Genomic DNA, 24,137 nt, shown 5'->3' with positions numbered 1-24,137 from the left:
TATAATATGTTTGTATTATATACAAACATATTATTGCAGTCAGGACATATTGAAACTGATAGAGACTCAAACAACTATTCATAATTTAATTATTAGGTGGCAAGAAGGAAAAAATTATGTTTTTTCTATCCAGTCACACTAAAAGTGGTGTGAGACCTATTAGTTAGATGACAATCTTTCGATTCTTCTTCAAAGTACTTCTTCTAAGTGCATATTGTTTTGCTCATAAGTTGGTTGATTTTTTCACCTATAGAATTAGTTGACTGAGGAATTGGCAGATCCAGCTGTTAAATTGTGCATCTTGTTCATTGATCCTGTGTTTTTCCACATGGACTGTAGGTATCTAAACAGTGGGTTTAAATGTATGCATTATACAATGCTGTCACTAGAGAGTGCTATTACATTAAATGTTTTGTAAGCGGTTGCAACCATGCATATCCCCACATATTTATCTTAAAACCCACTGGGGCCATAATGACCCGAAATTATATAAAAACGTAAGAAAATTATATCAAACATCAATGTTAGTACATACTCCTATGTAGCTTCTTAAAAAAAAATGAAACTTGAAGAAAAACAATTAAACATAACTTTAAGTGTAGCTACCACAAAACAAAGTACTATTGTTGCAGGGTCAGTAAGTATGACCTGAGATAATAATGCTAGGGGCTGTACCAGTCCCTGTGAGGTCCTGCATACGGAAGGCCAAAGGTGAGAGAAAATTGTCAGACCAGCTCTTTTCTGTCATTCATTTGAATGAGTGCATGTTTGAATTTTATTGACGTTGGAAAGAGCAGTAACTCAAATATTTTGTAAACGGTCTTGAAATCTGATTCTAATCTGATTGAAGCAGCACAAAATACAAAATTCAATTTCACAAGCTTCTATTCCAGTTAAGTCTTTATGGTAATATTACAGAACCACAAACTCCCTGACTTTGTTAACAAATGTTTGTAGTTAGTGTCATTCGTAAATTTATAACTTTACTTTTGGGGGGTTTAACCAAACAGTTGTGACTATTTGTTTATATTATATGCTTATGGCTGTAATGTTGTGCCAAATTACTTACATTCACTTATATTCAATGGCTTAATTAGGTTAAATTGGACCCTGGGTCATAGTGACCCAAAGGTTAAAGGTGTTTGGAGGGTTAAGTGAAAATCCACAGGCTCAGTATATAAGTATAATGACAGATTATGTTAACCTGACTCAATATTACATACATTTGTTGCAGTAATAAAATACAGTCATCACAGCGCCGACAATAATCACGTTGACTCCAAAAATTGAAATACAACACAACTATCTCATCCTTTATTGTGTTGAAAATATATTACATCCTGAGAGAGAATGATCTTAGGCAGGAATGCCATCTTGTTAATTCTCACCAATTAATATTTCAGAGTGAAATATAATTATGCAGCACTTCCCCTTGTTCACTGAGCAAATTTGTACTCAGCGGTGTTTGAGTGTACAATGACTTGACAGAGACGTGATGTACACATGCTGAACAACTAAAAAAGAAACAAAAGTACAGTCAGTATCAATTATTCATTTATTTTGGAAGTACAGCACAGTACCATTGGATTATGAACACTTTAAATGATCACAGTCAATTTAAATAGTTGATATAATAAATCAGTTTTGTACAAGATACACAGTGTACAGTGAGTGTAGCATGTGCATTATATTACAAAATCTAACATGTCGGTCTGGACATTTTATAAAACTTTGAATAAATATACATCTTATTTTACATTTCAGTTGACAATTCATTTTATAATAAATACCTTGTTAAGGATTGTTAAGAACAGTTCAGACAACAGATTGTATGAAAAAAAGATGAGTGCCCTTCTAAAGGAAGATTCTAGCTATAACACAGAAATAACTGAACATTTTGTCTTTGCAGGAATGTGGTTTCCTAAAATGCATTGATAATAAAGCATGAATGTTAAAGGATGATTGAATATTGTCTGGTTTAGTATTGAAATATTTCTTAGAAAAAGACAGTACCCTTTTGAAAAAGTACCATGCAGTGCTTGTTAAGATACTATCAAGACCCTAAATAGTGAAATTAATTTACTTATTTACGTAGCATATAAAGATAAAAATACACGTCTATGTTTAAATGTCCCCATAATAACATCATTATGGTTAGGGCAGACATTGCAAATATATTTAATCAATTGGGGGAAGGAATGTAATCGACTTTGTAAGGCTGGGTGTCATCCTGCCCTCACCTCTCATATGCTAAAATCTGGAGTTGCTGGACGGGGTCTCTACTTGATGGCTCTCACACCCCATTGTGTAACTTACTATACATTGCTAGTCAAATGTTGAGAAGGGTCAAGAAGTGGTCTGACTGGTTGTTCTTGTGTATAAAGGGAATTGTGAAGCATTATTCTGTGGATTATTGATCTCCTGAGACCTTCTCCTCATCTCTGGTTGACAATAATCATGGTGGTGTAGGTAAGAGTCACCTTCATTTTGTAACATGTTTGCCTTGTAATTGATTTCATTCATTTGCAATGTTATTACGGTTTAATGTTTATTTCAGTAGACCTTACTTTGACAATTTTTGCTCTGATTTAACCCCTAGAGTCAAGTAACTATAATTCCATTGGTATTGGTATTATTTGGTTCATGCTAATACACTGTTCAGTTTCCCATCTTCCTTTAAACCATAGGGGAATTTGTTTTGGTTGTTTGGCCAATATTTAATCCCCTACAACGTCATTGTTAAATGAAGGAATTTAAAATAGCTTTACTGAATATAGCATGCAAAAAGCAGTAGAGACAAAAGCATCTTACACAATTATTGCACAACTGTAAACAACCGATTCTGCAGTCTAATAGGACAATGAAAGAATATAGTTCAGCTAAATCCAACTCCGAACTCCCATTGTTGTCTAACGGCAATACAGCAAGTTTAGACAAAACATACTGGTAATTTAATTTAACAGCAGTCAAAATCTCTTAGGATAAGTGACAATATCGAGACAAACTCGTCACAGGCCTGGCTCCAGAATGACATAACTGGGTAGCATTTGAATCCATGGTGGCAACACAAAACAAGTCTACTGGGAGAACAGGTCTACTACTGTTCAAATGTTTAAAAAATGTACATACCATACACATTAGCAGCTGTCACTTTGAATAAAAAAATTAAATAAGAGAATGCATTCATAGCTTCCATACATGGCCTGTATAAAATCACCACTAACACACAGAACTTGACAGGATGAACACTATTTGACTATAAAATATTCTAATAGATTTCATAAGGTACTTGCATAATTAGAATCAGCAACATTTTTAGAACATGTATTGAAACAATGAGCATAGTCCAACCGAGCCATCAAATCTCAGCGCCAGAAAAACAACAGTTTAATGCAAATGACTATTAAAAGGGTACATTTTGCCTAGTTATTTTATAAGCTACACACTGTTTTATAAGACACACACAAAGTGGGTATGCAGGCCTGTCTGAATTAAATCTGGCCGAATGCACAAGGATTATTTAGCACACAAAAGCACGTTAACATTAAAGAAAATTCCTAGCAAAGCCCAAGATGCACTCAGTGAAACCAGAACGATAAGCACTAGTAAGCGCAAACAGATACTGTTCCCAGACAAGGAAATTAAGGCCATACCTTACCGTATTGCATGTACTACATAGGCACCTACATTACCCGTAGTTCTGGGCCTATACTTGCTCCATGATCAGTAATCCGATTGGTCAGATCTTCACATCCATACGTCACAGATGTCTAAATCCAAAGGCGTTACATTGTGTCCTTCTGTAACCGCACCTTGCTGTCCACTTCCCTTTAATATCCTCTTGTAAGTCTAAATTCTTCCTGAGTACCTTGGTTCATAATACAGGGTAGTCTCTACCTAGCCCAGATGCTCTGAATGTGCTCAAGCCAACCTGCTTGTCATTTAATGGCATCACTACTATGGTTCTAAAGCAGGTGTTGGCTGGAGCAGATAAATAACCTTAGGCTGTCTTCTCCTCAGAGAGAGGTGGACTGCTTCATACTATGGAAGCTGACCCGAGACGGGGATGTAGGAATGGACATAGCTCGAGTCATCCTGGCACGGATAGAATGCTGCTCCTGCCAACGGTGCCAACGCTTCCGGACTGCTGACCGCACCTAGGATCAATCATCCAACGATTCTATTCACCAATAATCCCGAATAAACAAGTGTAAAAAGCCGTCTGAAATTCAAATTTTTAGATCTGACTTTTTTTCTCCTCTTCTCTTGAGGAGAGAACCCTCTCTCACCAACTAGACTTGGTGGGGGTCCCATTTGGTGGGGTCTGTATTCATTATTGATGAATTCTTCATATCATTCATTGTTAATATGCATTGTTGTCACTCAATTTTCAGTAAATATAGTGCCTCCTAAAGCCACCTCAAAGGATTTACTACAGCAGTGCAACTGTGTTCAGTGAAATATTGTCGGATAGCTTACACAGGTTGTTGACTAAAATTACCTGTATAACTTTCCTGAGTCAGAAATTGGCTAAAACCTTGCCCTCATGCCACAGAACCAATCCAAAACCTATAGCTCATTTTGAAGTAGAACGAAGTAGAAGACCATTAATTAAAGTATTAAATAATCTTATGACCCACACTTAAGGGCACGTCACAGGCCTTAAGATTCCTGCCAGCATCCCTTTCTAAATTCTTAGTAACTGAATGTTTATGTCTTAATCTGAGGTATAGCACAGATACATATAAGGTCTCATTGCTGAGGAACATAAAATGGAGGATCAATAGATGTTGTGAATCTTCTTACCTCACTGTTTAGGAAGCAGTAAAACACAGACACAAAAAAGCCCTGCAAGAGAAGCAGAGGGAGACAACGATGGGGCCATAAAATGTAGGCCATTCTACACCATTTACTACTGAGAAAACAAACCTGTCTTATTTACCCAGTTACTTTCAATCTTACAGTTTCCTGAGAATAACTTTTTCTGTGGTTTGTTCATTATCTCTACTAGCTATTCATTTATATATACCCAGTGGAAAACACAAGCTACACTTTTTGCTTATATTTAGATCAAAACAGCCATTCTTGGTGACTTGCTGGTATTCTATTGTTGGAGTACACCACAGAGATGCACTGAAAGTTTGGGTGTGGGACCTACCTGAAAGGACTCTAAAAATGAGTTGAAATATATGAACACGATCTGGGATATTTCATCTTCTCCCGGGTTGACAAAGAATAACATGTATGTTATTCCCAATAGAGGTAGAAGCACCAGAGTTGCCTTCACAGCTTTTCTACAAAAAGGAAAGCGTTAACAAGATTGAAGATTTGAACCATTATTTATGTCTAGAAATTGAACTGTATTTCACACTTTAAGTTCCACTTTATTTACCATATTGTAATAACCAACTTGTACAGTAAATTATTTAATTTGAAAATGTTTACTTCAATAGTCAGTATAGGTTAGAGGTCCAACCTTTTTCTTAAGTTACAACTAGTGCAGTGCCCTTTGGTTGCAAATGCTAATGCAGTGCCTATTCTCACGAGAGCCGTGGCTCCATCGCTCAGTGCACTTCAACATGGCGTCAAAAGCTTTTAGATATTTATATTTATTTGATGCGAACCACTCATCCAATCCATAGTGTCACACTTGACACTGTGCGTCTTTGGGTCCTGAGCAATTCACCAGCCACTTTTTAACTTTACACAGTGCCAGATTATCAAAATACTCCAGCCACAGACACACAAGCGCACAGACACACACACAGGTTCCTGTCTTTATAGTTAGATGTGTTACACATGGGTGTCAAACCTATTAGTCTACCTGTATTGCATGGTCTCAGATGTGGTGGATGCTCGTAGTTTGGTCATGAGGATCCTTACTATGTTGAAGAGGAAAATGAAATTGATCTGCAGAAGAATCATAGATAATGTGAGATTATATGAAAATAAGACAGTGTAAAGACATTATTAATAGGGCTGTGAGGCATGTTCTTTGCCTGCCGGATTGTTGCGGACGCAATATGCAACAATCCAAACAAATTAATGCAATTTGCTTAGAATGATCATAAACAAGCATCCTATATCTGTGAAGGCGGGTGTAAAATCGGTATCCCATTGACATGAAGATAAATAGGATTGCATTCTATCCAAATATGGATACATTTTTGGATTTGGTCTATTCTTAGTTGTTTGTCATAGTCTTTTTCCCATCACAATTTTTGAAGTAGGCTACTGTGGTCCAATATAGTATGAGGGGATACTGTGTGTTGTCCTCATCCTTACAGTAATCACACAGTGGATTTTATTTGTGTCTCCATAATACCTACCTTCTTTCAACCAAACAAGGCAGGTGTAGTAGCCTACCATTAATTTTGACCTAAATGAAACCCTTTTTCTGATGTCAGAGAAACTATTTCTGAATTCTCACCACTAATACAAGGATCATCGGGCCTTGGTAGATGTAGTCTGTGTACACCCCGGATCGCTTACCAAACCAGCACCTGAGATTTGAAAGAACAGTAAAGTGTTCACAAACGTGTCCTTCAACATCTTTCTACCTTTCAGTTTTACATTTTGTATGCTTTAGGTGCTCAATCAATGTTTGCCCTAATTGAACCTCAGTAACAAAATAGTGAATAGAAAGTATACTCTGTATAATACTCTGTAGAATGATGTCAACATTTGGACATTGGTAATACATTCCCTTAATGTTACACATTGACCTTAAATGTATAATAGAGTTCTCTTTGACAAAATGTTCAGTTTAGTTGATTATACCACACACGTCACCCGCTTCAAGGTCGTAAGAGACCACAAAATATAAATTAAACTGTTAAATCCTAGAAGGGATGTGTAATTAATGTCCCTGTTTAATGTAAATGTTATTATATTAGGTTATTAATGAACATTCATCTCTTTAATAGCATAAAGTATGTCCTTCAATACTGGAAATCTGGAACGCTTATAAAACTACAGGAGGTGAACAAAATGAATATTGATAAAATCACTATTTTCATCAAAAACCTTACTTCTCATTGTCGTAATACAGCTTCCCAATGGCCCATGCGACAATAATTGGGAAAGGGATACCTGCAACAGAAAATGCATTATAAATACCTTCCACATTTTTGAGGTGTCTGAATAAAAGCATAGCACATTAGGGATTTTCACGCTGAAATATCAAACAGTTATTATGATCTGCCTTTCCCTTTTTCATGGACTATACTATGTCTGCCAAGATCTGTCAAACCAATTGCCACTACAGGGGTTTGATCTATTGAGGCAAGATCTGTCGCCTTAAACAGTCTTTCACAAACATATAAAAAGCTGAACATTGGTTGACGATAATGTGCTGTGATATTCTGTTGTCCTCCATTGTAAGGGTAAATCAAGAAAGTAAAACTGCCATTTTTAGGTGCCAGATGATATTGACAGAGACCAAAAAATCCTTGACATCTGTTCACCCCAATGTTTTCTGCACTTCAGTCCAGTGGTAAACTTTTACGGTAGTAAACAAACGTACCTTGTTGTATATATATATATATATATATATAATAGCTATAATGGTTACAAAATATTATTGCGTCAGCATAAGTGGAAGAATTCAGAATACATTTATTGACAGGTTAATAAAATGAAAACATGTTACTGGTCACAATTTTTTATCAATAACAATATATTTTTTATTAGAAAATATGAAATGTTTCATTGCTTACACCAGCCGATGCATATGAACATCCACTTTCGTAGCTTGTCCGTGGAGTAGGTTAGCACGATAGCTGTGTGGAGGTAGCAGCCCTCCCCAAACATCCAGAAGAAGTTGGTTGAATGGAAGTAATTAAAAGAGGCTGTGACAAGGCGGCACCAAATCTAGAAAACAGACAAGTATACTGATTAATCAAGAAATTAACAGTGATACATGTTGTTCTTTTAAGATATAGTCAGTCTGTATTGTGGTCAATGTTATACTAAGAGGGTCCGATGTTTTGCAGGTACTTAAATGGTTGTTAGGTTCCATGTTAGTCTTTCCTGTGCCATAACCAATGTGATTTTTCCCAGTGAAGCAGAAAAGTCTACAAGACCATTTTATAGAGTTCAAGATCCAAATACTCACTACGTTGCTTTCGTGCACCTCAGGGTTCATGGTCATTTGGACGACAAACCAGGTGGCATTCCTCAGAATAAAGGCTGATACTAGGTTCCAATGGATGATGTTTCTGAGGCATCGGATGCTCCTGTCAAACAGATCGTGACAGAAAATATACTGTCTTCAAAAATGAGCATTTTATCACATTTGCTGTGCATCACATTTTTGGGATGGGATGGGAAAACAGCTTATAAAAAAATGTAAGAATTTGCGTTGGTTGTGTATAATGCTACCTGTAGTAATTAAATTGTACTTTCACTTTAATCCTAACCCACACTTAACAATACATTTATGCACTACATGCACACAAATATGGGAAAGCTGCCAAAACAAGAACTGCACGTTCATCTGCATTATTCAAGTACATGAGAACCAGATGAGACTAGGCAAGACTGTTTTGAAATATATGTGCCATTTACACATGTGATGTTGGACCTATCATGAAATATATTTAGAATCTTGTCAGTTGTGTGCAATTCTGTATATGCGTGAATGTAATGCATTCACTTTGCAGACACTTTTATCCAAAGTGACGTTCAGGGGTAATTTAAACCTGCAACCTCTTGATTTGCTATTTATGTCTTATTTAATAACTACAGTTGCCTCCTCTCACCTACAGCGCTGGGAACAATTGTGAGACCAATGCACCTTTATCTTTCTTTTTTTCCTTCTTAAAGTCTGTCTTAACTTTTTTTTTTTTGAAAGAAAAAGGTGCAGTGGTCTCTCAATTGTTTCCATAGCTGTATAGGTGAATATGAACCTTCCCTTTGTTATGTTAAACTGCTGTAGATGAATTAGCCGTAGCTTTATTTTCCCCCAGACTTATTCCACACCGTGTTAAGGATTTTTGCCTCAGGTATGGTACTTGTTTTTCAAATGTTGCCCACAAATTGCTCTTTTAGGTACAACTAAATACTCTGACCATATAAAGCATTGAACCTAAAACAGAGACACAGACATGTAGGAGTTATCTACTGGCTACCTAAACCTGGCATTTGGAGCTTAGCAACCTAATTTGATTATTACCCGGTAACTCCTGAACCGAGAATGTGACTCCTTGATCCACTGGAGTGTGATTTATTGGTCAGCGTGCATCAATATTGAATAGGTATCACTTGCAGTGTCTTTGTGGTGACTGCATAGGCACGCATAATTTAGGACTTTCCAAAGGCATCATATTTGTCTCTATTTAGAAACAAAAAAAAGGTTTAGTGTTACTTATTAGTGGAACTTGCCTCGGCGCAGACACAAACATGAGAACTATAAAGGGCCATGTGAACAAAGCATTCACTGATAGAACCTCACAAAGGGTACACAAATGCCTGCAGACATTTTCAGTGAACAACTAGAGGAAGCAGAAGGATCCTAAAACCAGTAGTACCCAATATAACCAGAGGCTCCCTGCTCCCACAGAATACAAGGGCTCCACTGAGTCGGCAATGTAAAGCCTGCTGCTTCCATGCCAGGAGGACAGCAAGCAGCTCTTAAACACCCATATTCATTACCGTACAGGGTATGACCTCACTCCTTCTGGCAGAGAGCCAGCAGCTGTGTTGCATCAGTAGTGTTGATTAAGGATGCTAAACGCATCTTGAGCCCAGTCTTTGTCCCCTACCTCATCTTACATTTCCCTCACGCTTCCTCTCTTGATGAATTGCCAACAAAAAATTAAATTAAAATGAATTCCCGCCAAAAACAATTTTCTTTCCTTCATTCTGTCCCTTGTCCTTGGAACATCCGTTTCTGTAACAATGCTTACACAAACGTGGTATTTCAAAAACACTTAAAGCTGACTGCTCAGTTATCATTAAAAATGATTTAGCCATCCATCTCTCTTTATCCCTCCATCCAAAGCTGCTGACGTCCACAAATACAAATATTAAATAGACACAAAAATGACATAAGTCTTTTCACAGTTTGAGTGCCATCTTGTGTGTACTCCAGGGCATCCATATTGAAGCGGGTGTTGTCAAAACCGTGAAAAAGTTTTTTGCCTTCTTAGTGCTGTGTATTTGCTTTTTCGAAAACCCATTTCACCCCCTGCTGTCCCACCACAAGACTGGTTCGGTTTCTAGAGCTTTATAGACAGTGCTATTATTGTAATGGCCACGTTTGTGGGAAAATGTGTCCCAGTTTGCGGGTTTTTAAACCTCAACATGTGTGGCTTGGAGATACGGGATGTTGTACTGACAGAATAGTTTTGAACAAGGAGAAAAGGCACTGAAGAAGGAGACGGTTATATACTGATGCCTTTTTCATCCCATCAAGGGTGAATTTCATTTTAGTAACGGATAGATATTGAAGGAACACAGACTGGTCTTACCTCAAACACAGGAAGAGGAAAAAGGCCACAAGAAGAGCCACCAGCGAGATACAGTGGCCCAGGAAGTTGATGATCACAGCTATTTGGTAGTGCATCTTGCCTTTTTTCTAGATAAATCCAAAAAGAGTAGAAAGTGAATAAATATAAGACTTCTATTGTATTTCAGTTTTATTGATATCTGTGTCACGCCTCAAGTCACAAACAACACATTGGCTCTAAGAAAATAATTGAAATCCTATCTAGTCTATTTCAGATCTTACCCTGTTCACAATATAAAGCCCACTTTCAGCATTGGAATTCAATTCATGTCTGGATGGGGTTTAACATATTCTTGTTCAGTGACACACTAACATGTACACACATGCACGCACCACCCCAACCATACACATCTTTTTAGTATTTAATTGGTGATGCTAGCAGCATCAGCAGTAAAATGTGGAAACGATCCTTAAGACAACCAAAACAGAGAGTGACGAAAATCTATTTCTTTGACTCAGTCATTCATGGTGATTGGATTTTCCCCCATGCTTCCGACAGTAATCTGTCACATAAGTGGATTTATGTGACCCAGTGGCTATGCTCAGATTAAACGTGGGCACCATCAATTCAACCACTACCGGGAACTAATCTATCCCAGTCGTTGTAACCTGTGCTCCAGTTTTCCAGAACTGTAACTATTTTGGTTTCTGTTGTACAAAGCTGGAGGCGCTTGACAACAACATTTGTCTTTCTTTTACACTCATGGGGTTTGGGTGTGCATGCATCTTCTTCACATGTGCATGCATCTTCATGTGTAGAGTGTATATTGTCATCATTATAAGAGCCATGTGTCCTTGTTTCTTGTGCAGCATATTGCAATTTGATGTTTGCTCAGCTTTAATATTAGGCATGTTTTTTCTCTGGGGAGATTTCCTGATGATAAAGGATAACATATAAGATTGGCCTACCCAAGCCTGAAGCCATACAAAGTGTGTGGGCAGGATGACTCGAAAATCTAGCTCAAGACTCTAGCCAAATGCTGAACGTGGTCTACTAAGGAAATGCAACTTAAGCTTTGTCATCTGCAATTCCATCCATCAAAATTGTATATTTGATGTACTACGTTGTCCTTGAAAGTGAGTGGCCCTTCTAAGGACCGTAGATCACCTTGCTTTTGTAATGTATATAATGAGAGGAATGCAGACACAGACCATCTACACCATTTCGCTACCCATGACAAAATTATTACGTCCAATAGTGCATTATTATAGAAACTTCAATCTGAGGATACAAAACACTAGCAAAGATAGCTCTAGAGATGTGATTGGTTACAATGCAGAGATTACTTTAAGACCTCTTTAACAGTACATTCTTAAGTCTCAGTACTGGAATCTTTCAGAAATAGTAGGGGTATCTACAGAAATAATATGGTGAGGATAAAAGTATATTGAGAAATTAAGAGAGTGAGAGAGAGGTTCCCAATACTAGTGAACATTATTTGGGCTATTTCCTCTGCCAATCCCCATAATGACAACTAAACCTTTTCTGTACAACAGCAGAAAAGACAAACTATTTTTCCTATCGTTTGACATGAAAAACTAGGTTTCAGTCTGTACATGCAGTGGTGCAAATCATAAAAATAGATTTTAACAATAACAATAGTCCCTTTGAGGCTTGTACATCTAATAAGGGTCTCAAGTGGTCTTGCTTTCAGCCAGCACACCAACAACAACCAACAACAACAATGTGTGCAAGAGAACTCAAATTGTCTTGCTGTCAGCAAAAACAGTATAACACATGCAAGTGCCCACCAAAGCAAAATAATCTGATTAAATTGCTCTTAAAATAACTATTTCTAGGGGACATGTACAGTATGTTGTGTGTAGCTGGGAAGTGTACTGTCAATCTGTCAGGCCAACTCTTACCTCTTCATGTAGTATGGCCTTGCACATGGAATAATTCCCTTTCAAAGCCCATGTCCCATTGGCTTGGCATTTTCTGTACACATTGTCTGTAGAGAGAAAAGGAGTGAGAGAAAGGGGTCATGTAATGTGTGATGACCATTTTGTAACGGCCTTAGTAATATGGAAAATTGGTTCTGCATGACTTGGCCAATATAAGTACATTAGCCTAAACCTAACTAAATAGCTATCATGACAAACATGTATCTTTGTTTCTTCTTAAACTCTAAATTAAGAATAAAGTAGTGGGGGGAATTTCTGGGAAAGTTTTCCATGCCAGAAAATGCAATGACGATGGTTCGTTTACAGCTAAAGGCTTACATTGGTGTCCCAGGTCAGGTTATGATGTTGCACTTCTCGTGCCTCAGACCTAAATTTGTCCTGGAGCTGTTATGAGTCTGGTTATTTACCAGGCATTATGTGGATGACATACAGATTTGTCTGTCGGTATCTTTGTTGGCAGGCATTGAGTTTCATTGTTTGAGAAGAATGGACACAAAAAGCCTGTAATCTTTGCTTTGTGGCAACATGTGTTATTCCTGAATGGGTGTTAGAAACGGTAACAGCCATACGCCAGGTGTTTAATCTTCCTAGAAGAAACACAGGCCCTGGGAAAAAGTGTTCCTGTCAGGTTCAAGGAAAAGCTCACAGAATACTGGCATAGCTCCAGGGATTAAATGGTTCCCCTGATTTTCCCATCTCCCTTTTTTCCATTCTAATTCCCCACAACAATGTACAGTAGATAAGCCAAAGACTGTCCATACAATATGGAATACAGACAACAAGGATGATCTCAGGTTGCATAGTCTCTGGTTCAAGAGTTTGTCTATAAATACCACAAAGGCAACATGGGACAAAAGCATGACAAATCAGTTAATTGTACCCAAGTGGATTATACATATCCCAAGCGTACTTGCGTTGATCACATCTTCAACATTTACATTAATGATTGCAGTTCATGTAAAAAACACTCTTAATGGGTCAATTTACAGTCCTAGATGGAGAAAATCACAATTGGATGAGTTCCAAACTACCTACCAAAATGAATAAGAGCTGAATAAGAACTTAAAATATTTTTGCACCCAAAATTGTTAATTAAAACTATTTATACAATGAAAAAAATAACAATGTACTCTATAGCTCACTGACCAATGTATTGGGTACAGCTCTTCATCTGCTCTTCAATGCAAATATCTATTCAGCCAATCATGTGGCAATAACTGGGGACACAGTCAAGATGATCTGCATCAAGATGGGAAAGAAATCTGTGACTGTGAATGTGGCACGGTTGTTGGTAGTGGACAAGCTAGTTTTAGTATTTCAGAAACTGCTAATCTACTGGAATTTTTATGCACAACCATCTCTAGGGTTTAGAGAGAATGGTTTGAAAAAGAGAATCTCTAATGAAAAGCAGCAAAAAAGCCTTGATCAGAGGAGAATGGTCAGATTGGTTTAAGCTGACAGAAAGGTAACAGTAACTTAAATAACCAAACATAACAACTAAGGTATGCAGAGGAGCATCTCTGAATGCACAGCACGTCAAACCTTGAAGATGGGCTACAGCAAATGACCACACCGGGTGCCACTCCTGTCGGCTAAGAACAGGAAACTTAGGCTACAATTCGCATGGGCTCACCAAAATTGGACAATAGAAAACGGAAAGAAAAAAAACATTGCCTGGTCTGATGAGTTTTCGATTTCTGAGACATTCAGATGGAGGGTCAGAATTTGGCGTAAACAAGAAAGTGTGAATCCATCTTGTCTTGTATCAACAGTTCAGGCTGGTGGTACAATGGTGTGGGGTATATTTTCTTGGCACACTTTGGACTCCATATTACCAAATGAGCATTGTTTACAACCCACAGCCAACCAGAGAATTGAGAGAAAGAAAGAGAGATGAGATAAGACTTTATTAAACCTTGCGTGGGGAAGCTTGGGTGTTTTAGCAGCAGAAAGAAAGATAGATGTAATACAGTAATGAATACAAATAAATTAAAATAAATTTATCGATCAAAAATAATAAACGCATAAACAAAATCAACATAAAAGCAGATGAACAATATATAAACATAGCAACAAAATTAAACAAATGCACAACGACAACAACAGTATCAACAGTAAGCCACAACAATATAAACATATTTCAAATATACAAAATAAACAAAACAAGACAGCAACAATATCGCTGGCATTAAAGGGGGGCCGGGGAAGGGGTCTCCGACACTGTTGGCACTAAAGAACTCTTGAAACACGCCGTCTTGCACGTGGGGACGAGCCTGTGCCTGAAGGCTCTGCATCTGCCACAGCTCATCACAAGAGCAGATAGAAGTTACAATTAAACAGCAAGAACCTCAAAAGTGCAAAAAAAGATCCTGGTTTAATTTCAGCTTTTATGTTCCAAATGTTTCTTTAACTGAAACATGTCCCTTTTTGTTGCCCTAACCTATACTGGAAGAGCATTTGTATTAGCAAAATACTACATAGACAGTACCCTGGCCACTTTGGTGCTGCTTGCTAGTAGCTGGTTGGACCCTATTTTGGCTTCAGAACTGATTAACTTATTTGTGGCATAGATTCAACAAGTTGCTGGAAACATTCCTCAGAGATTTTAGTCCAAATTGACATGACAGCCTCACGCAGGTGCTACAGATTAGTCAGCTGCAGATCCATGATGCAAATCTCCCCTTTACACCACATTCCAAAGGGGATCTATTGGATTGAGATCTGGTGACTGTGTAGGTCATTTCAGTACAGTGAACTCATTGCCATGTTCCCAAAACCAGTTTGAGATGATTTGACCTTTGTGATGGATCATTATCAGGCTGGAAGTAACCATCGAAGATGGGTTGCTGTGGTAATAAAGGGGTGGACATTGGTATGAGGAGACCAACAGACTCAACAAGCTGATGAGGAAGGCCAGCTCTGATGTTGGTCTAAAACTGGACAGTCTGGAGGCATGGATGGATTGGACGATGAGAGACAAACTCAAGGCAATCCTGGGCAACACCTCGAATCCCCTCTGCAGGCTGGGAGATATCCTGTCAGATCACCTCTCATGCTAAAGAGGATTTGCTTTTGCTTGAGGGTTCTCACACCTCTCACTAGGGTTGGGTATTGTTTGGGTTTTTATGATACTGGTGCCAAATTGATACTTTTAAAATGGTTCTGGTACCTGAACAAAGCCTGAACCTATACAAAATAATTAAAAAGAGCCATAAAACGACGGTGGATGACTTTAAAGAAACTGCTTTTTTATTGAAAAACTTAAATCTCTTGTCTGCCATATTCTTCGCCTTTCCATGTTCCGAATGTTCTCAGTCAGGAAATAATTTGTAGATTATTCTGACACCACATGAATGCAGAGTAGGCTATAATTTAACTAGCAATCATGTACTGTGATGATGCTTCTTACATCCGTTTCGGCGTACCAGAGGGCAAATATTTCAATCAACAGGTCAGGCATTTACGTGGCACCAAAATGAGGCACCGAAATCTGTGCATTCTGATTCAGTCCAATACATACCGGTCATATAGGTACCGGTGCCATATTAGCAATGGGTTTTACTTTCCGATTCTACCTCTCACACCAGTTTGTGACCTACTGTTGCATTGGAAGTCATATTTTGATATACAATGGTCAAGATGTGGTCTGATTGGCTGTTCATACAGATAATAGTAGGGTCTTAAAGGTAATGTGGAGCGTTGTTTTCTAGATTCTTTTTCTGCTGAGGCTCTTCTCCTCAGCTCCTGTTTCTCCCTCTACTTCTCCTTGCGCTCCTCTTACTCTCTCTCAATAATAATCACCAAAAATTATAATCATAGTAGAGAAGGTGTGATTTTAAACCTTCATCTTGTGTAATGCTTGCCTTGTAATTGATTACATTCTGCAATTCCAGCATATTTGGTTAATATGAATATACTTTACAGTTTACACCACTTCCATTGGATCAAGGGGCCATAGTTTTGATTATGCAGCCAATAAAAAGGCCCTACACCTCTTAATGTTCTTCCCTTTGGGACTTATTTGGTTTTCACAATATATGCTTCATGTTTGGCTACCCGCAATGTTTCGGGCTATCTTGTTGTTATGATCAATGACCTATGCACTTTTGTAAAACTCTCTCTTGGAAGTCGCTTTGGATGTAAGTGTCTGCTAAATGCATTAATGTAAATGTAAATGTAATTTTATTATCTGATAGTCTTGCCTGCAGTTGGAAACATCTACAATTGGCAACATTCTTTGCTTGTGCTTGAGTAGTGTATCCGTGTAGTAGTCCAACCAGGGTGATTTCAGCATGACATCCTACATTGACAGACACTGTACTGTACTGTCGTATTAATCCAATTACAATTGTGTCCGTTATTAGCAACATATAGATTAAAAGGCTTGAAAAAAAAGATTTGTGCCTGTTGGGAGAAACAAGAATGATCTACTTTCGATTTTCGCTTAGGGCTTAGGAGAATTGCTTGCATGTGTTTGCTCACAATCCTATCTCACCCTCAAGCTCACAGACACACCATGCGAGACAAGGAAGAGAGACGAACACAAAAGTGTTTGTACATACAGTACATGCAACCAGCAAGTGACCCACAAACTGATCAGCTCTCATTTAGTAAAAGAGATCCCTAGGGCTGAGGTGTCATGGAGGGGTCGGAAAGCTCAGCAGTTCACAACCCGGCATACTCTGAGCTCCCCTCCCCTCCGCTCCCACCCACCACTGCCAGACAGGAATCCCTCCATAGTACAGTTAAAGGAGGTCTCTATCACACACATACACAAATTTGGTCACGCTCCCCTCTGGGAACCACCAAGAGTAAGGGCCAGCCTGGCACACAGGCTTGAGTAGGATACAGTGGAGGAGGGGTAGGAGGACAAAAGCAGTTATGCCAGGCTGAGTCACGACACCAAACGAAGGAGGGTGCGCATTGCCAGGGGGCAACTGTCACGTAACATCTGCTGATTGAATGTTCTGGACAATGCCCCCTAGATGTCTATCATTTTGTAGAGCACTTGTCTGACAGCGTGTTGAAGTCAATCAGAAATACTAAATCAAAAATAGTTCAAATTCACTTTATCATCCCCCAATTCTCAACTGACATGGACAGTTGAGGGACTGGCAGGACAAGGATTAAACAAAATTAACAGTATGGATACAGTACATTTGTTTTGTTTTGTCCTCTGAACCATGATACAAGCCTTCTTTTATTATGGCGTTTGTAATGCAGAAGTTTTCTTCCTGTTGTGACTGTCTATTGAAATGCACATTGATAATGTCAATATCACAGTCAGCGAAGGACAGTACAGGTTAGGTTGGAAGCTTGTTTGGACTACATGAATATATTACTTCTTTAGAGGGAGAACTATTCGTGTCTAAAGCAGCTGGGTTATTGCGATAGTTACAGATTCTCCCCAACCTCTTGGTGCAAGAGCCAATCATTTAAAATGCCAAGTTCAAAATGGTATACTGTATATATATTTTTTTTTCATTTTTGATTGGCTGAGTTGGCAATACAAAACTGTGAGACTATGAAAACTCTTTGTCAATTTCACCAGGCTGAACTGTGTGTCAGCATAAACATGAAGGGCAAAAGCTTGGGGACAAAGTGAAAGCTGCATTTAGGAACCCTCCTAGGCCTGTGGTGTTATGACAAATGTTCTTGCCTCCCTTCCACCCCCCACGTCCTAGTCAAAGCAGTCTACAACTGAGCCGGACAAGGTGGAACTTACTGGTGGTGTTGTATCTGACCCCGTAGAATATCTCGGGGCAGGGTCGTGACACCATCTGTCCAGCATTACTCCTGGGCCAGCAGGTGCCGATGCCGTCGATGGAGGTGTCACAGTACAAGTCCGTGCCTGGGTATGGATATGATGGTGAGTCTGCGTCTTAACATAGTTGACATGCCGCTATACTTAAAGCACTACTTATATAGACTAGGTGACATTCAATTTCTCCTTCAGACATCCTTTTGTCCGAAAGAATGCTGGTGGGGCTGCTGATGGCTACAGTATGGCGGACTGGAACAGTCACAAGCAACATTTGGCCTGAATCATATTTGCATGCTGTACAATAGTGATATAAACTACTGTGTGGACCTGTCTAAAATTATCATCAACTTTTAATCTGAAAACAAATCAATAACATATTGCTGAGGGGTGGAATCCATTAAGCGTTTGTGCAAATACCACATTTTGTAACTCCCTACTCAACTGACCTGTGAAATTGTTGGAGATTTGACTCTGATTCCAGGATGCCAGAGAATGCACTGCAATCAAGAGAAAACGATGGGATCAATAGCTTCAATACCGATAACGTTTCAGTAAGGGTACACGAATCCCATTACATCCTTCTCTTCTATAAAGGGCAAACAGGAGAAGGTAAAAGATAAAATGTTGCGACAGATTATCCCTGTAAGCAATAAGAAGGCAATGAAAGAGAATATGATTCAAGACAGGCCTGTGGGCCCTGTTATTATTGTTATAATGACTCAACTAGACCCACATCCACGGAGGCAGGATTTAGCTGCCCGACAAAATGTAATTATGTCTGCAGCACCAACAATGACTTTGTATTACATTGCAATAGTAATAAATCTGGTTAAATTCCCATTTTCCCTGTTCATACTTTAGTGTTGAAACACTGATACAGAGTATTATTTAAATCATTATAATGAAAGTAGACCTATGTATCAGTAGGTATAAACATCAGGGTAAAAGTCCCCCTAAATCAGTCTTTGGTCAAAACATTTGTCAATATCCCCTGCTTTGTGATACAAATGCTGACTTGAAGGAGAATGGCTATAGAGCCAAGGACATTGGTGTCAGAAGGGGGATGCCTCGGTGGGAAAAGGAGTCAAGCGTCTTCATTGAGAACATAATAGTGAAGCTTGAGGACACTGTTAAGTGTTTCTCCTATTGGGCTAGGTGAGGGGGTGGGGCTGTGTAATGGGATACTCTTTATCCTATATATGCTGATAAAAGAGATATCTCTTACTATCGCTATACTATCACATAGGGGTGGAATAATATATCGTGGAACAATATATCGCAATACAAGAAATGTGCAATATGTATCGTAGAGTTTTGGCAATATTTTTACAATATGACGTCCGTTTGATCCTATTGGTTGAGCTACCAGCGCGCGACCTACTCTGCACCTGCATCATGCCTGCATTCATTGCATTCACAGAAATCGCCTTAACTGAGTTCACAAAATTGTATGTACAACAAAGAATTATTGAAAATGTTTAACGTTTTGGAAATAAATCTGTGAATTGAATTTCAGTTTCATTTAAAATGTTTTTCAAAATATTGTGATACGTATTGTATCGTACACCAGTATCGGCATACGTATTGTATTGTGAGCTGAGTGTATTGTTACACCCCTACTATCACATTGCTTCTCCAGTTCAACCAAAACAAGATCTGTCAAAAAAGGAATCCTATGTCATTACAACATTCCCTAAAATAGATTAATTCAATGTTTTGTTGATGTGTAAACAAACAGAAAAGGGCATTTCTATTCATGGTTGTTTTCCATTCGTGGTTGTTTGTTTCTAGTTCAGGTGTTTTCTTACTCCCTTTTCCAGTGTATTATGGTTACTGGGCAGTGTGTCTGGATTCTGACCTTTAGCAGCTTTAGTGGGGGTTTGCACAGATGCCATTATCTGTATCTGATGAACTGTATCTGTTGAACATCTGTTCATGTGGAGTAGACAAGGTTACCTAGTATGCATATGTGTAACCAAGTGGACTTTATGAAACTCACTCTTACGCACTTTGATGATGCCGCTTTAGGCTCATAATACCACTCCACTCCTTTTGGGAGCAGTTTAGGGTATTGCCCTCACAACTAAATTGTTAGCTTTTGTGGTGGCATAGCTAAAGTGGTTTTCATGAGAGGTGGTCAGTTGCAGGTGTGAGTCAGAGGACCCAAGATCAAACCTCGGGGCGTGCAAGTGATGGAGGAAGTGGACTGAGTAGCAATACAATGGCATCTGTGACAGTGTTGCTGTGACCTGGATAGACGGTTGCGCTCAGCTCAACCAGCTGAAGTCACGGTGGTGTGTGGTACTAAGTTTAAGGGGCTGGTTCGACTGAGTTGGTTGTGACTTTTGCTAAATGGAGCTAAACTAATCACGATAAAGTGAAATGCAAAGGTCATGCAAAAGGAGGTCTTGTGGGATGATAACTTGGGGATCAAACTTCAAAAGTATTTTGGGCAGTTAAGCTCTCTGGGGCAGATCCCTACATAGCTATAGGTAGCTATTAGACTGTTAGGACCGTTATAGGATTTTTATTTTATCATAGTTACTAAACACGTGGCTTTTTCCATACATTTCTGTTGTTTTTGTGTCTATTGGTGTATAAGCTTGGTCATAATTAACAGCACATTTCTTTTTGCTCCTGTTATTCTGTCTGGGGCACATCTCTGCATTGGTAAGTTGCTATGGTTGTAGCCGACCATTAGACCTAACACAACATACTGGGAACTGGGGTTCTAAGATTAACTAATCATTTGACCTGACATCCTGTTGACTAAGGAATAATCAAGTTTCAGTCATCAATTTACGCCTCATCTACTCAAGGTCCACTTCTTTAAATGTGAAGAAGGGGTACACTGCTTTAGGCTGTACGTGTATAAACAATGTATTCATTACATTTGGCACTCATTTTACACTTATAGTTTTGCGCTCTGGCAATCAAATCGCCTTGCCTACAGAATTAGTCAGGCTTGCTTACATGTTATGTTTCCTGGTGGCATGAGCAGAACTTCACAAGTCAATTCCGCAGAAGTCCATGGTAGGAGAACGCTTATCAGGGTAGAAACCTGAGAACAGAGAAAGTGTGTTTTAAACAGACTTATGTGTTACACAGGATGCTTGTATTTTGGCCAGGTTGCATGCTTCCTCATATCAATATTGAAATCATTTTGGACCATGGCTGGGGCAGAACAACATAGCCATTTTGGCAGACAACCCATGTCTGTTACTTTCACTTGATGGAAAAGTAAAAATATAAAAACGTGCAGGACTGTATGCTTGCTTCATTGAACATGGCAAATGCTTTAAAAACTGTTAGGTGACCTCTAAATGCCTTTTCTGCCTTGTCTCTACATCACTATTCTTGTAGTCTACTGTGGATTTTAGCAATAGAAGAACAACTGTAAGTAATGAAACTGTAAAGTAGGCCAACACAACTCTGGAGCAATACAAAAATGTAATTTTAAATCAAATCATTGTGTTCTTTTATCAAACACGGTCTTTAAACGGGACCTGTCATAGGAAAATACTAAAATGGGTCATGTTTTTTTGTGAAAAATATGATTGAATGTACATTGTTGTTCCAGTACATTGGAGGACTTTTCACATGGATGCGGCTGCCTGTTTAAAAATTGGAATAGCCAAAAGTTGTAGGTCATATTTGCTGTTTTCTGCAGTTACTGCTCTTACACACCCAAAATGTCTTCTTGTGGTACCTACGAAACAGGCATCTTCTGTATGTTGTATTTGAGATCCTGTTCTATCACTTTCTTGTAAACTCCTGTGTTGCTATTGCTGCACTGTCCAATCATCAGAATGAAGTTGAGATGATGTTATTATTGAACTGTGTCTGGTCAAAGTACAGACAGTTCCTTGCACTAACCATACATATTGTAAGAACTATGCACCTCTGGTCCTTGATAATCTGCTTTATCTTCCACTTTGGATGGAAGAATCTGCTAAATAAGTAACATCTAAATGTAAAATTTAAAAAGCTAGTTGTAACATATCCCTTTTCCAGTATGTTTTTTTTTAAATATCAAAAATGCAATTTAAACACGGTTTAGTTACACTTTCATCAGTCAGAGTAATAATGGACTACTAAGTGTAATACTATAAAATCCCATGTAGAGTCAAGTAGACTTTTATTAGAAATGATAAAGGTGTTGCCCAATTTAAAGTAAATACATGAGTTAGGCTATTCTCTCCTTCTACAGTGTCTCAAATAGTCTCTTTCAACAAGCCAGTTTGATGCTGTTTAGATACACTTCATTCATGCGTTTTCCAGGTATCCGTAAAGATTATCTTCGCAACTCCCTTCCAGGAAATTACATATTCGCAGACATGTTGTAGGCTAAACACAATGCTCTTAATGGAAATTGCAATTCTATTTAAGGTTAACGTATTATCAGAATGCTTATGGACATCGACAGGCACGTAGTGTTTGTTGCGCCTATGGGAGTGTTGTTAGTGCCTGGTCTTAAATTAAAACAATGGGAGCAGGCTGTAAATAGAAAGCGCATGAAGGAGAATTTGCCTACTCTGACCTTAGATTCTTGCCTGTTACAAATGTAGTATAACACATTTGCTTACAGCTGTTTACTTGGGAATGGGTGATAACGTCTAACAGCATGTTTTAGGTACTGTAATCATAACCTCGTGAGATGCCATTAATGCCAATTTACACAACTCAATCACATCCCCTCTGTCAAACCTTACTGTCACCTCCGCTCACCCAGAGAATAAAACAGCATAAATTAAAGTTTTAGATAAACTACTGCCTATTTAAATGAGATCTGCCCAGGTCAGAAAAACGTTTAAAAACAAAAAAGAGGCTGTTGTATAAACTGTGTAGAAACATACAATAAATTGCTTGGTTAATGTGCCTACTTTGTGTCTAACAATAGTTATTTAATTAATCTTTTCACAATTTTACAATTCAGCATATTACGAAATTACTGCGCACAAGGTTGCACTCACCTGCAATAGAAAGATGCATAATCGATGCATTTCCGCGGGTAAGTCTCGCTCGTCTTTGCAATGGAATTTTAATAAATATCAGTTACATTTTTGTCACCGAAAAGTGGTCTTTATTACTTTCACATGGCATAGACCTTTAAATCAACGTCGACACGGTTAAGATACATATTATAACGTTAGGTGTCAGATGGGTTACTTGGAGAGTTATCGGCAAGAAAGCTCATCTCTGTTTGGTAAGCTTGCAAGACAAAAAAACGATGAAGAAATCTTTGTTTCATTGTTCAATGATTCAAAGTCTTATGCAGTATCCTTTCCATCCGTCTCGGTTGCTCATGAATACTCAAATGAAGTCAGTCAGTTTGTATTACAGGAAAGAAATCCAATACACCTTGGGAGACGTGCGTCATGTTAGATCCGGATGGTACCCCTCAAAACTCTTTCCGAAAGTATTTTTCAGAATCACAGTTTTCTTATCAGTCAAACATGAACAGTTCCCGTTGCTGGTTCTTGAACCTATTCCACTGCTACACCGAGATTCTATGCACACGCGTCGCTGCCAGTTTGCAGATCGTGTCCCCAGTAGCCAAGGGGTAGTTGCGCGTCGAAGGAGTAACATCCTAATTCTCTACCTCTGTATTTAATAATGTCTCTCCGCCGTCAAAGAATCTTTAATCCCTCTTAATCCTGACGTCACGGAGTTAACTACAATTTTGAAGGATGACCGAATTGTTGATTGATCTGGATCGAATTGTAATTGCGATTTATCCTCATCTTTCAGAGAAACCCTTGCCTTGAGTGCCCAAGCCCTGTCGTGCACGTGCCCTATTTTAGTTGCCAAACACGCCATCGACTAATTAACGCATTTGTAGAACACAAATAAAACCATACTGGTGTTTAGAGGTATTATGTCTAAAAGGGAAATTTCTAAGACAGGCTATAGGCCTGCATCGGACCAGGATATTGTAATGAAGGCCTATAATAAGGG

The 24,137-nt window shown here is 38.6% G+C and overlaps 1 protein-coding gene across 2 annotated transcripts; it reads right to left on the bottom strand.

Annotated features, from left to right (window-relative positions):
• Positions 1-1,537: 1,537 nt before the first annotated feature.
• On the bottom strand, positions 1,538-24,091 carry LOC124475685 (corticotropin-releasing factor receptor 1). 2 transcript variants are annotated; one of them, XM_047032471.1, is made up of 14 exons: positions 23,153-24,091; positions 21,153-21,240; positions 18,626-18,676; positions 18,141-18,266; positions 12,377-12,462; positions 10,473-10,579; positions 8,117-8,237; positions 7,719-7,872; positions 7,032-7,092; positions 6,431-6,503; positions 5,825-5,910; positions 5,159-5,294; positions 4,807-4,848; positions 1,538-4,157 (listed from the first exon to the last, which is right to left on the bottom strand). In XM_047032471.1, the coding sequence occupies exons 1-14, from the start codon at positions 23,180-23,182 to the stop codon at positions 4,017-4,019; spliced, it is 1,302 nt and encodes a 433-aa protein (XP_046888427.1). In that variant the 5' UTR covers positions 23,183-24,091; the 3' UTR covers positions 1,538-4,016. The 2 variants fall into 2 exon arrangements, with proteins under 2 accessions (XP_046888427.1, XP_046888428.1); XM_047032472.1 differs by lacking the exons at positions 10,473-10,579; positions 12,377-12,462; positions 18,141-18,266; ... (1 more) ...; positions 21,153-21,240; positions 23,153-24,091 and adding an exon at positions 9,176-9,365.
• Positions 24,092-24,137: the final 46 nt, after the last annotated feature.

Source organism: Hypomesus transpacificus, chromosome 13 (genome assembly GCF_021917145.1).
Source record: "Hypomesus transpacificus isolate Combined female chromosome 13, fHypTra1, whole genome shotgun sequence".
NCBI lineage: Eukaryota > Metazoa > Chordata > Actinopteri > Osmeriformes > Osmeridae > Hypomesus > Hypomesus transpacificus.
Note: the sequence above shows the minus strand (reverse complement) of the source record. Positions and strands in the feature narration are given on the sequence as shown.